Raw genomic sequence first — 13696 nt, forward strand, 5'->3', positions numbered from 1 at the left:
GTAGAAAGTGTATCAGAGAGATAACTCTACCAAACATCACCGTGATCACAGAGTAAGTATTGAACATTTCCTCTGTCGTCCGTAGAAAGTGTATCAGAGAGATAACTCTACCAAACATCACCGTGATAACAGAGTAAGTATTGAACATTACCTATGTCGTCCGTAGAAAGTGTATCAGAGAGATAACTCTACCAAACATCACCGTGATAACAGAGTAAGTATTGAACATTACCTCTGTCGTCCGTAGAAAGTGTATCAGAGGATTAATTCTACCAAACATCACCGTGATCACAGAGTAAGTATTGAACATTTCCTCTGTCGTCCGTAGAAAGTGTATCAGAGAGATAACTCTACCAAACATCACTGTGATAACGGAGTAAGTTTTGAACATTTCCTCTGTCGTCCGTAGAAAGTGTATCAGAGAATAACTCTACCAAACATCACCGTGATCACAGAGTAAGTATCGAACATGACCGATGTCGTCCGAAAAAAGTGTATCAGAGAGATAACTCTACCAAACATCACCGTGATCACAGAGTAAGTATTGAACATTTCCTCTGTCGTCCGTAGAAAGTGTATCAGAGAGATAACTCTACCAAACATCACCGTGATAACAGAGTTAGTATTGAACATTTCCTCTGTCGTCCGTAGAAAGTGTATCAGAGAGATAACTCTACCAAACATCACCGTGATAACAGAGTAAGTATTGAACATAACCTTTGTCGTCCGTAGAATTGGATCAGAGAGATAACTCTACCAAACATCACTGTGATAACGGAGTAAGTTTTGAACATTTCCTCTGTCGTCCGAAAAAAGTGTATCAGAGAGATAACATTACCAATGTCACCGTGGCAACGGAGTAAGTATTGAACAATACCATTAACATATGTGTCTAGCTTTTAATTATTAAAAACATGACCATTTTGTTGAATTTTGTAAAGTAATGACAACATTAATAAATGGTGAAGTGGAGTATCTTTGGCCAGTCTCAGGGCTGCTTAATGAGGTGATTCAGTTAAAATCAAAATGAATTGTCAATTCGGTGTTGATTGATATTTATGGACCTTTTGCATAATGGTCATGTCTATGGGATGTATTCATCACTCCCGTGACAGAGTGTAAACCTGATTGTTTCACTACAGACAGACATGGGATATGCTTGGGAGCGGGGGGACGGGGGGCGCCCCATGGACTCTTCACTTGAACCCAAGCAAACAGATGGCCGTATTCACTCTTGACGCTTTCAACCTTACCGTGACCAACATTGGGCGGAAGATGGAAGTTGCCGTCTCGCATTTACTTTCAGATGCACAACCAAAGCCCGTTGGTGTCATAGGTGAGGTAGTAGACTGCTGTACTAATGTACGGTGAGGTAGTAGACTGCTGTGGTAATGTATGGTGAGGTAGTAAATTGCTGTGGTGATGTATGGTGAGGTAGTAGACTGCTGTGGTAATGTACGGTGAGGTGGTAGAATGCTGTGGTAATGTACGATTAAGAAGTAGACTGATGTGGTAATGTACGGTGAGGTAGTAGACTGATGTGGTAATGTACGGTGAGGTAATAGACTGCTATGGTAATGTACTTGAGGAAGTAGACTGCTGTGGTAATGTACGGTGAGGTAGTAGACTGTTGTGGTAATGTACGGCGAGGTAGTAGACTGTTGTGGTAATGTACGGAGAAGAAGTAGACTGCTGTGGTAATGTATGGTGAGGTAGTAGACTGATGTGGTAATGTACGGTGAGGTATTAGACTGTTGTGGTAATGTACGGAGAAGAAGTAGACTGCTGTGGTAATGTACGGTGAGGTAGTAGACTGATGTGGTAATGTATGGTGAGGTAGTAGACTGATGTGGTAATGTATGGTGAGGTAGTAGACTGCTGTGGTAATGTATGGTGAGGTAGTAAACTGATGTGGTAATGTATGGTGAGGAAGTAGACTGATGTGGTAATGTATGGTGAGGTGGTAGACTGATGTGGCAATGTATGGTGAGGTAGTAAACTGATGTGGTAATGTATGGTGAGGAAGTAGACTGATGTGGTAATGTATGGTGAGGTAGTACACTGATGTGGTAATGTATGGTGAGGTAGTAAACTGATATGGTAATGTATGGTGAGGAAGTAGACTGATGTGGTAATGTATGGTGAGGTGGTAAACTGATGTGGCAATGTATGGTGAGGTAGTAAACTGATGTGGTAATGTATGGTGAGGTAGTAGACTGCTGTGGTAATGTATGGTGAGGAAGTAAACTGATGTGGTAATGTATGGTGAGGTAGTAGACTGATGTGGTAATGCATGGTGAGGAAGTAGACTGATGTGGTAATGTATGGTGAGGTAGTAAACTGATGTGGTAATGTATGTTGAGGTAGTAGACTGATGTGGTAATGTATGGTGAGGAAGTAGACTGATGTGGTAATGTATGGTGAGGTAGTAGACTGATGTGGTAATGCATGGTGAGGAAGTAGACTGATGTGGTAATGTATGGTGAGGTAGTAAACTGATGTGGTAATGTATGTTGAGGTAGTAGACTGATGTGGTAATGTATGGTGAGGAAGTAGACTGATGTGGTAATGTATGGTGAGGTAGTAGACTGATGTGGTAATGTATGTTGATGTAGTAGACTGATGTGGTAATGTATGGTGAGGTAGTAAACTGATGTGGTAATGCATGGTGAGGAAGTAGACTGCTGTGGTAATGTATGGTGAGGAAGTAGACTGATGTGGTAATGTATGGTGAGGTAGTAGATTAATGTGGTAATGTATGGTGAGGTAGTAGACTGTTGTGGTAATGTACGAAGAGGTAGTAGACTGCTGTGGTAATGTACAGTGACGTAGTAGACTGCTGTGGTAATGTACGGTGAGGTAGTAGACTGATGTGGTAATGTATGGTGAGGTAGTAAACTGCTGTGGTAATGTACGGTGAGGTAGTAGACTGATGTGGTAATGTACGATGGAGAAGTAGACTGCTGTGGTAATGTACGGTGAGGTAGTAGACGGATGTGGTAATGTACGGCGAGGTAGTAGACTTTTGTGATAATGTACGGTGAGGTGGTAGAATGCTGTGGTTATGTACATTGAAAAAGTAGACTGCTGTGGTAATGTACGGTGAGGTAGTTAACTGCTGTGGTAATGTACGGTGAGGTAGTAGACTGCTGTGGTAATGTACGGAGAAGAAGTAGACTGCTGTGGTAATGTACGATGAAGAAGTAGACTGCTGTGGTGATGTATGGTGAGGTAGTAGACTGCTGTGGTAATGTACGGTGAGGTAGTAGACTGATGTGGTAATGTATGGTGAGGTAGTAGACTGCTGTGGTAATGTACGATGAAGAAGTAGACTGCTGTGGTAATGTACGATGGAGAAGTAGACTGCTGTGGTAATGTACGGTGAGGTAGTAGACTGATGTGGTAATGTACGGTGAGGTAGTAGACTGATGTGGTAATGTACGGTGAGGTAGTAGACTGCTGTGGTAATGTACGGTGAGGTAGTAGACTGCTGTGGTAATGTACGGTGAGGTAGTAGACTGCTGTGGTAATGTACGGTGAAGAAGTAGACTGCTGTGGTAATGTACGATGGAGAAGTAGACTGCTGTGGTAATGTACGATGAGGTAGTAGACTGATGTGGTAATGTACGGTGAGGTAGTACACTGCTGTGGTAATGTACGGTGCGGAAGTAGACTGATGTGGTAATGTACGATGAAGAAGTGGACTGCTGTGGTAATGTATGGTGAGGTAGTAGACTGCTGTGGTAATGTACAGTGACGTAGTAGACTGCTGTGGTAATGTACGATGGAGAAGTAGACTGCTGTGGTATTGTACGATGAGGTAGTAGACTGCTGTAGTAATGTACGGTGAGGTAGTAGACTGCTGTGGTAATGTACGATGGAGAATTAGACTGCTGTGGTAATGTACGATGGAGAAGTAGACTGCTGTGGTAATGTACGGTGAGGTAGTAGACTGCTGTGGTAATGTACGATGAAGAAGTAGACTGCTGTGGTAATGTACGATGGAGAAGTAGACTGCTGTGGTAATGTACGGTGAGGTAGTAGACTGCTGTGGTAATGTACGGTGAGGTAGTAGACTGATGTGTTAATGTATGGTGAGGTAGTAGACTGGTGCGGTAATGTATGGTGAGGTTGTAGACTGATGTGGTAATGTACGATGAAGAAGTAGACTGCTGTGGTAATGTACGGTGAGGTAGTAGACTGCTGTGTTAAAGTATGCTGAGGAAGTAGACTGGTGTGGTAATGTATGGTGAGGTTGTAGACTGCTGTGGTAATATACGGTGAGGTAGTAGACTGCTGTGGTAATGTACGGTGAGTTAGTAGACTACTGTGGCAATGTACGGTGAGGTAGTAGACTGCTGTGGTAATGCACGGGGAGGTAGTAGACTGATGTGGTAATGTATGGTGAGGTATTAGACTGCTGTGGTAATGTACGATGAAGAAGTAGAATGCTGTGGCAATGAACGGTGAGGTAGTAGACTGCTGTGGTAATGTACGGTGAGGTAGTAGACTGATGGTGTAATGTACGGTGAGGTAGTAGACTGCTGTGGTAATGTACGATTGAGAATTAGACTGCTGTGGTAATGTACGATGAAGAAGTAGACTGCTGTGGTAATGTACGGTGAGGTAGTAGACTGCTGTGGTAATGTACGATGAAGAAGTAGACTGCTGTGGTAATGTACGATGGAGAAGTAGACTGCTGTGGTAATGTACGGTGAGGTAGTAGACTGCTGTGGTAATGTACGGTGAGGTAGTAGACTGATGTGGTAATGTACGATGAAGAAGTAGACTGCTGTGGTAATGTACGGTGAGGTAGTAGACTGCTGTGTTAATGTATGGTGAGGTAGTAGACTGGTGTGGTAATGTATGGTGAGGTTGTAGACTGATGTGGTAATGTACGATGAAGAAGTAGACTGCTGTGGTAATGTACGGTGAGGTAGTAGACTGCTGTGGTAATGTACGGTGAGTTAGTAGACTACTGTGGCAATGTACGGTGAGGTAGTAGACTGCTGTGGTAATGTACGGTGAAGTAGTAAACTGATGTGGTAATGTATGGTGAGGTATTAGACTGCTGTGGTAATGTACGATGAAGAAGTAGAATGCTGTGGCAATGTACGGTGAGGTAGTAGACTGCTGTGGTAATGTACGGTGAGGTAGTAGACTGCTGTGGTAATGTACGGTGAGGTAGTAGAGTGCTGTGGTAATATACGGTGAGGTAGTAGACTGCTGTGGTAATGTACGGTGAGGTAGTAGACTGATGTGGTAATGTACGGTGAGGTAGTAGACTGCTGTGGCAAAGTACGATGGAGAAGTAGACTGATGTGGTAATGTACGATGGAGAAGTAGACTGATGTGGTAATGTACGGTGAGGTAGTACACTGCTGTGGTAATGTACGATGGAGAAGTAGACTGGTGTGGTAATGTATGGTGAGGTATTAGACTGCTGTGGTAATGTACGATGAAGAAGTAGACTGATGTGGTAATGTACGGTGAGGTAGTAGACTGATGTGGTAATGTACGATGGAGAAGTAGACTGCTGTGGTAATTTGTGGTGAGGTAGTAGACTGCTGTGGTAATGTACGGTGAGGTAGTAGACTGCTGTGGTAATGTACGATGGAGAATTAGACTGCTGTGGTAATGTACGATGGAGAAGTAGACTGCTGTGGTAATGTACGGTGAGGTAGTAAATTGCTGTGGTGATGTACGATGAAGAAGTAGACTGCTTTGGTAATGTACGATGGAGAAGTAGACTGCTGTGGTAATGTACGGTGAGGTAGTAGACTGCTGTGGTAATGTACGGTGAGGTAGTAGACTGATGTGGTAATGTACGATGAAGAAGTAGACTGCTGTGGTAATGTACGGTGAGGTAGTAGACTGCTGTGGTAATGTATGGTGAGGTAGTAGACTGATGTGGTAATGTATGGTGAGGTTGTAGACTGATGTGGTAATGTACGATGAAGAAGTAGACTGCTGTGGTAATGTACGGTGAGGTAGTAGACTGCTGTGGTAATGTACGGTGAGGTAGTAGACTGCTGTGGCAATGTACGGTGAGGTAGTAGACTGATGTGGTAATGTACGGTGAGGTAGTAGACTGATGTGGTAATGTATGGTGAGGTAGTAGACTGCTGTGGTAATGTACGATGAAGAAGTAGACTGCTGTGGTAATGTATGGTGAGGTAGTAGACTGCTGTGGTAATGTACGGTGAGGTAGTAGACTGCTGTGGTAATGTACGGTGAGATAGTAGACTGCTGTGGTAATATACGGTGAGGTAGTAGACTGCTGTGGTAATGTACTGTGAGGTAGTAGACTGATGTGGTAATGTATGGTGAGGTAGTAGACGGCTGTGGTAATGTACTGTGAGGTAGTAGACTGCTGTGGCAATGTACGATGGAGCAGTAGACTGATGTGGTAATGTACGATGGAGAAGTAGACTGATGTGGTAATGTACGGTGAGGTAGTAGACTGCTGTGGTAATGTACGATGGAGAAGTAGACTGGTGTGGTAATGTATGGTGAGGTAGTAGACTGATGTGGTAATGTACGGTGACGTTGTATACTGCTGTAGTAATGTACTTGAGGAAGTAGACTGCTGTGGTAATGTAAGGTGAGGTAGTAGACTGCTGTGGTAATGTACGGTGAGGTCGTGGACTGTTTTGGTAATGTACTGTGAGGTAGTTAACTGTTGTGGTAATGTACGGTGAGGTAGTAGACTGTTGTGGTAATGCACGGTGAGGTAGTAGACTGCTGTGGTAATGTACGGTGAGGTAGTAGACTGCTGTGGTATTGTACTGTAAGGTAGTAGACTGTTATGGTAATGTACGGTGAGGTAGTAGACTGCTGTGGTAATGTATGGTGAGGTAGTAGACTAATGTGGTAATGTATGGTGAGGAAGAAGACTGCTGTGGTAATGTACGGTGAGGTAGTAGACTGATGTGGTAATGTACGGTGAGGTAGTAGAATGCTGTGGTAATGTACTGTGAGGTAGTAAACAGCTGTGGTAATGTTCTGTGAGGTAGTAGAATGCTGTGGTAATGTACGGTGAGGTAGTAGACTGCTGTGGTAATGTACGGTGAGGTAGTAGACTGCTGTGGTAATGTACTGTGAGGTAGTAGACTGCTGTGGTAATGTACGGTGAGGTAGTAGACTACCGTGGTAATGTACGGTGAAGTATTTTATTTTAAGTAAAGTGTTGGGTACAGTCACGTACTATAATTGAACGTGACCAAGTGAACTTTATTGAATGTATTTCAACAGTGTGTGTATTCCACGTGATAAAATACTTCATAAATGCTACGTTGGAAGGTAATATTTTGCTTCGAATGAAGACTTTAAACAAAGATAACTAATTCTCAACCATTTTAGATTAAACATAGCGAAGTCTTCGTCACATACGGAGCCCTGCCTTCGGTCGTTTACCAGAGTTTGATTGAGAGTTTATTTTTCTTAGAACACTTCGACAAACCTTTTTCACAAAACGGCCGCCTGACAGTGCACTGTCAAAACAATTGTTTTCAAACAAATTTGTCGAAGTAATGAACTTTAATGGGGGTATTGAGTTAGTCATATCAAACTACAGCGGTAGAACTGAGTGTGAGGTAATTGAATATCATTGCCTCATTAGGAGTGACATTACAAAAACTTAACAGATATACCGAGGATGAGGTGTTGAAGTACAATAGCATTATTTAGGGTGCAATAACAAACTACAATGGTCGTAGTGTGAGGTATTAAGGAATAATGGTATTATTGAGGGTGAGAAAACAAACTATAACGGTTTTTAATGAGTGTGAGGTAGTAAGGTATAGTGGTAAGATGTTGGGTGAGATAATAAACTATAATGGTTATACTCAGTATGAGATAGTAATATATGATTGTATTCTTAAGGGTGAGATAATAAGCTACAATGGTCGTACTGAGGTAGTAATGTATGATTGTATTCTTAAGGGTGAGATAATAAGCTACAATGGTCGTACTGAGGTAGTAATGTATGATTGTATTCTTAAGGGTGAGATAATAAGCTACAATGGTCGTACTGAGGTAGTAATGTATGATTGTATTATTAAGAATGAGATAATAAGTTACAATGGTCGTACTGAGGTAGTAATGTATGATTGTATTATTAAGGGTGAGATAATAAGCTACAATGGTCGTACTGAGGTAGTAATGTATGATTGTATTATTAATGGTGAGATAATAAGGTACAATGGTCGTACTGAGGTAGTAATGTATGATGGTATTATTAAGGGTGAGATAATAAGCTACAATGGTCGTACTGAGGTAGTAATGAATGATGGTATTATTAAGGTGAGATAATAAGCTACAATGGTCGTACTGAGGTAGTAATGTATGATTGTATTATTAAGGATGAGATAATAAGGTACAATGGTCGTACTGAGGTAGTAATGTATGATTGTATTATTAATGGTGAGATAATAAGGTACAATGGTCGTACTGAGGTAGTAATGTATGATTGTATTATTAATGGTGAGATAATAAGGTACAATGGTCGTACTGAGGTAGTAATGTATGATGGTAGTATTAATGATGAGATAATAAGGTACAATGGTCGTACTGAGGTAGTAATGTATGATGGTATTATTAAGGGTGAGATAATAAGCTACAATGGTCGTACTGAGGTAGTAATGTATGATGGTATTATTAAGGGTGAGATAATAAGCTACAATGGTCGTACTGAGGTAGTAATGTATGATGGTAGTATTAATGATGAGATAATAAGGTACAATGGTCGTACTGAGGTAGTAATGTATGATGGTAGTATTAATGATGAGATAATAAGGTACAATGGTCGTACTGAGGTAGTAATGTATGATGGTATTATTAATGGTGAGATAATAAGCTACAATGGTCGTACTGAGGTAGTAATGTATGATTGTATTATTAATGGTGAGATAATAAGCTACAATGGTCGTACTGAGGTAGTAATGTATGATGGTATTATTAAGGGTGAGATAATAAGGTACAATGGTCGTACTGAGGTAGTAATGTATGATGGTATTATTAATGGTGAGATAATAAGCTACAATGGTCGTACTGAGGTAGTAATGTATGATGGTATTATTAAGGGTGAGATAATAAGCTACAATGGTCGTACTGAGGTAGTAATGTATGATGGTATTATTAATGGTGAGATAATAAGGTACAATGGTCGTACTGAGGTAGTAATGTATGATGGTATTATTAAGGGTGAGATAATAAGCTACAATGGTCGTACTGAGGTAGTAATGTATGATGGTATTATTAAGGGTGAGATAATAAGCTACAATGGTCGTACTGAGGTAGTAATGTATGATGGTATTATTAAGGGTGAGATAATAAGTTACAATGGTCGTACTGAGGTAGTAATGTATGATTGTATTATTAAGGGTGAGATAATAAGCTACAATGGTCGTACTGAGGTAGTAATGTATGATGGTATTATTAAGGGTGAGATAATAAGCTACAATGGTCGTACTGAGGTAGTAATGTATGATGGTATTATTAAGGGTGAGATAATAAGCTACAATGGTCGTACTGAGGTAGTAATGTATGATGGTATTATTAAGGGTGAGATAATAAGCTACAATGGTCGTACTGAGGTAGTAATGTATGATTGTATTATTAAGGGTGAGATAATAAGCTACAATGGTCGTACTGAGGTAGTAATGTATGATGGTATTATTAAGGGTGAGATAATAAGCTACAATGGTCGTACTGAGGTAGTAATGTATGATTGTATTATTAATGGTGAGATAATAAGGTACAATGGTCGTACTGAGGTAGTAATGTATGATGGTATTATAGAGGGTGAGATAATAAGCTACAATGGTCGTACTGAGGTAGTAATGTATGATTGTATTATTAAGGGTGAGATAATAAGCTACAATGGTCGTACTGAGGTAGTAATGTATGATGGTATTATAGAGGGTGAGATAATAAGTTACAATGGTCGTACTGAGGTAGTAATGTATGATGGTATTATTGAGGGTGAGATAATAAGTTACAATGGTCGTACTGAGGTAGTAATGTATGATGGTATTATTAATGGTGAGATAATAAGCTACAATGGTCGTACTGAGGTAGTAATGTATGATGGTATTATAGAGGGTGAGATAATAAGTTACAATGGTCGTACTGAGGTAGTAATGTATGATGGTATTATAGAGGGTGAGATAATAAGTTACAATGGTCGTACTGAGGTAGTAATGTATGATGGTATTATTGAGGGTGAGATAATAAGTTACAATGGTCGTACTGAGGTAGTAATGTATGATGATATTATTGAGGGTGAGATAATAAGCTACAATTGTCGTACGGAGGTAGTAATGTATTATGATAGTATTGAGGGTGAGATAATCAGCTACAACGGTCGTTCTGAGGTAGTAATGTATGATGGTATTATTAAGGGTGAGATAATAAGCTACAATGGTCGTACTGAGGTAGTAATGTATGTTGGTATTATTGAGGGTGAGATAATAAGCTACAATGGCCGTACTGAGATGGTAATGTATGATGGTATTATTGAGGTTGAGAAAACAAACTAAAATGCTTGTACTGAGTGTGAGGTAGTAAGGCATAGTGGTAGTATAGAGGGCAAGATTAAAAAAACTACAATGGTCGTACCGAGTTAGAGATAGTAAGGTATAGTGGTAAGATTGAGGTTGAGATAATAAACTACAATGGTCGTACTGAGTGAGAGGTAGTAAGGTAAAGTGGTAGCATTGAATGTGAGATAATAAACTACAATGGTCGTACTGAGTGTGAAGAAATTAGTTATAATGGTTTTATTGAGAGTGAGATAATAAACAAGAATGGTCCTACTGAGTGTAGATAGTAAGGTATAATGGTTTTTATGGAGGGTGAGATAATAAGCTACAACGGTTGTACTGAAAGTGTGGTAGCAAGGTATAATGGTGTATTTGAGGATGACGTAACAAGCCTAAATTGGTGTACTGAGTGTAAGTCATTGAAGTATAATGTTGTTGTTTGTTGGGGGGGGGGGGGAGGGGGGCGGAGGGGAGATGATAAACAACATTGTTTAAACACTTGTAAATGAAGTGAAGTTTGATGGTAATATTGAGGTGGGATAACAAACTTCAGTGGTAGTTATAAGGATGGGAAGTGATATATAATGGCCGGGAGGAGAGGGAGGGGACATTGAAAAGAGGATAGTTCTGAGGCTGAGGTAGGAAGTATAATGAAAGCATTGGGAAGGAGATAGTACTGAGGATGAGGTAGCAAAGTATAAGTTAATATTTGAGAAATTGGGTAGTTCTGAGAATGAGGTAGTGGAGTGTTATGAATGTAGTAGGAAAAGGGGTAGTATTGAAAATGTGTTCGGTAAGTGTAATGGAATTATTGAGAAAGAGTGTAGTAATGCAGATGTGGTAGTAAAGTATAATAAAGTTATTGAGGTAGTTAAATTATTGAGAAAGAGGTGAATACTGAGGATAAGGTTGTGAAATTATTGAGAAAGAGGCTAGTACTGAGGATTGGATAGTGAAGTATAATGAAGTTATTGAGAAAGAGGCTAGTACTGAGAATGAGGTAGGGAAGTATAATGAAGTTATTGAGAAAGAGGCTAGTACTGAGAATGAGGTAGTGAAGTATAATGAAGTTATTGAGAAAGAGGCTAGTACTGAGAATGAGGTAGTGAAGTATAATGAAGTTATTGAGAAAGAGGCTAGTACTGAGGATGAGGTTGTTATTTTTTAAGAGACAGGGAAGTACTGAAGATGAGGTAGTGGAATTATTGAGAGAGGGGTTAATACTGAAGATGAGGTAGTGACATTACTGAGAATGAGGGAAGTACTGAGAACGAGGTAGTGAAATTATTGAGAGAGAGGGATGTACTGAGAATGAGATAGTGCAATCATCGAGAGAGAGGGTAGAACTTATTGAGAAAGAGGGCAGTACTGATAATGAGGTGGTGAAGTATAATTATTGTAGTAGGAAAGAGGGTAGTATTGAGGAGGTGATAGGAAAGTATAATGGAATTATTGAGAACGGGGATAGTACTGAGGATTAGGAAGGAGACTGTAATGATTTTAATGAGATAAATGGTAGTAGGGAGGATGAGGTAGAGAAGTAATGAAATTCGTAGCAAACTAGTTTGAATTAAAAGTATTTGTTTTTTTTAGTGTGAGATGATGTGAGCTTATTGCGGTCTACGCATCAAATTAAAAAAGTGTCTTATAAAAATAGAAATGTTATACATAAATAATGCATATGCATGGGAGCATTTCACTTGTTTATAAGTATGCATTTAATATTTTAATGTACTAACGTTCGAATCTACTTTTCAGGTCGGTTGCTGACAAGTGGGCTTCATGAAGTCTCTCCTGGAACCTTCAAGGTCAATGACGGGCACGAGTACCGAGCTAAAAAGATAAAGAAAAACAAGTGTTGGAAGCTCAAACATTACTCCATCTAATGGTTATATTGCAAGTCAAAATGCTGACATCGTAGCAAAAATAAAGCATCCATTTGCAAATTGAAAAACTACCCCCTATAAAAACAAACATTACGTTAATACCAGGTTCTACACTCTTACTAATTGTGGTTGACTTTGGCTTTTGGGAACAGTTGATGAAGTAAATTTAGTAAAATATCATGTTATTTAATTCCATATACATTTATTTTCGGCGAGTACATTTGTTCTAAATAGTTTTATAGCATTTGCTACCAGCTACTGACGAATATGAATGAGAGGTCATTATGCTTATAGAATAAGTTGTAATAAACTACTAGTGTTAGTAGTCTTTGTTCTCAAACTATGGTACAACAAATGAAGAGTATCATTTCTGACCTCTATGACGATGATAACTCTTATATAGGAAAACAGGGTTGCTTTGCAACATTGAACAGTCGGGTTATCGTCATCATTAGCCCTTTGATGCACATGCTTATTCAAATATGTGTTAAGTGAATCACTAATATTATATATATAAAAATATACAGATATTATGTGTTTGTGTAATTTGCAAGCTCCCGTAAGGTGTCACATTGCATTCTGGGATTACTTCTGCGACCCATGCACTCCTCCATCATCATCATCATCATCATCACCATCATCATCACCATCATCATCATCAGCAGCAGCAGCAGCACCAGCAGCGTCGTCGTCGTCGTCGTCTTCATCATCATCATCATCATCATCATCATCATCATCATCTTTACCATGGTCAGCAAACCCTAGAAGTTCTGTGGATGCTGACTGAAGAGTAATTAAACTTTGTCCAGGATATTCGTCATTTGTACAGATTTGTCATGAATCTTTTCAATCGATTCGGAATTAGATTGGAAATTTTCCGAAACGTCAATAGGGTTATTGGCTGGTCGTGTGCTTATAGTAATTTGTAATCGTTGGCCTGCAAATTAACTGAAAGAGATATTTTGAGCCGCAACATTGCGTGTTTAACTTACAACCACTATATTAGTATGTTGTGACAATCGTTTCCATGAGTTAAGGTAATTGTTGTATAAAAAAGAAAAAGAAAATTCTTTTTTCTGAGTCGGAGTCTCAAACTAAGACTGAAAAAGTTAGTTAATAATTGCCCTGGATCCTTTGACATTTTTATGTGCCGCACCTCTTTCAACCGTATTTATTAATGGTAGGTTATAACAAATACGCGGTATGTTCTTATTGGATAACAGTTCGCTTTTTCTTTAAAGTATTAACCTGTCTTACAGCTCGTGT

The 13696-nt window shown here is 39.6% G+C and overlaps 1 protein-coding gene across 4 annotated transcripts in view; it reads left to right on the forward strand.

Moving 5' to 3' along the window:
- Positions 1 to 12960, forward strand: part of LOC128217313 (inter-alpha-trypsin inhibitor heavy chain H6-like) — a 33579-nt gene extending 20619 nt beyond the window's left edge. For all 4 annotated transcript variants that reach the window (XM_052924392.1, XM_052924390.1, XM_052924391.1 and 1 more), the window contains 2 exons: positions 1143 to 1336; positions 12303 to 12960. In XM_052924392.1, the coding sequence (XP_052780352.1) occupies positions 1143 to 1336; positions 12303 to 12430 (322 nt within the window). In that variant the 3' untranslated portion in view covers positions 12431 to 12960. The remainder of the gene's footprint in view (positions 1 to 1142; positions 1337 to 12302) is intronic.
- Positions 12961 to 13696: the final 736 nt, after the last annotated feature.

Source organism: Mya arenaria, chromosome 14, assembly GCF_026914265.1.
Source record: "Mya arenaria isolate MELC-2E11 chromosome 14, ASM2691426v1".
Taxonomy (NCBI): domain Eukaryota; kingdom Metazoa; phylum Mollusca; class Bivalvia; order Myida; family Myidae; genus Mya; species Mya arenaria.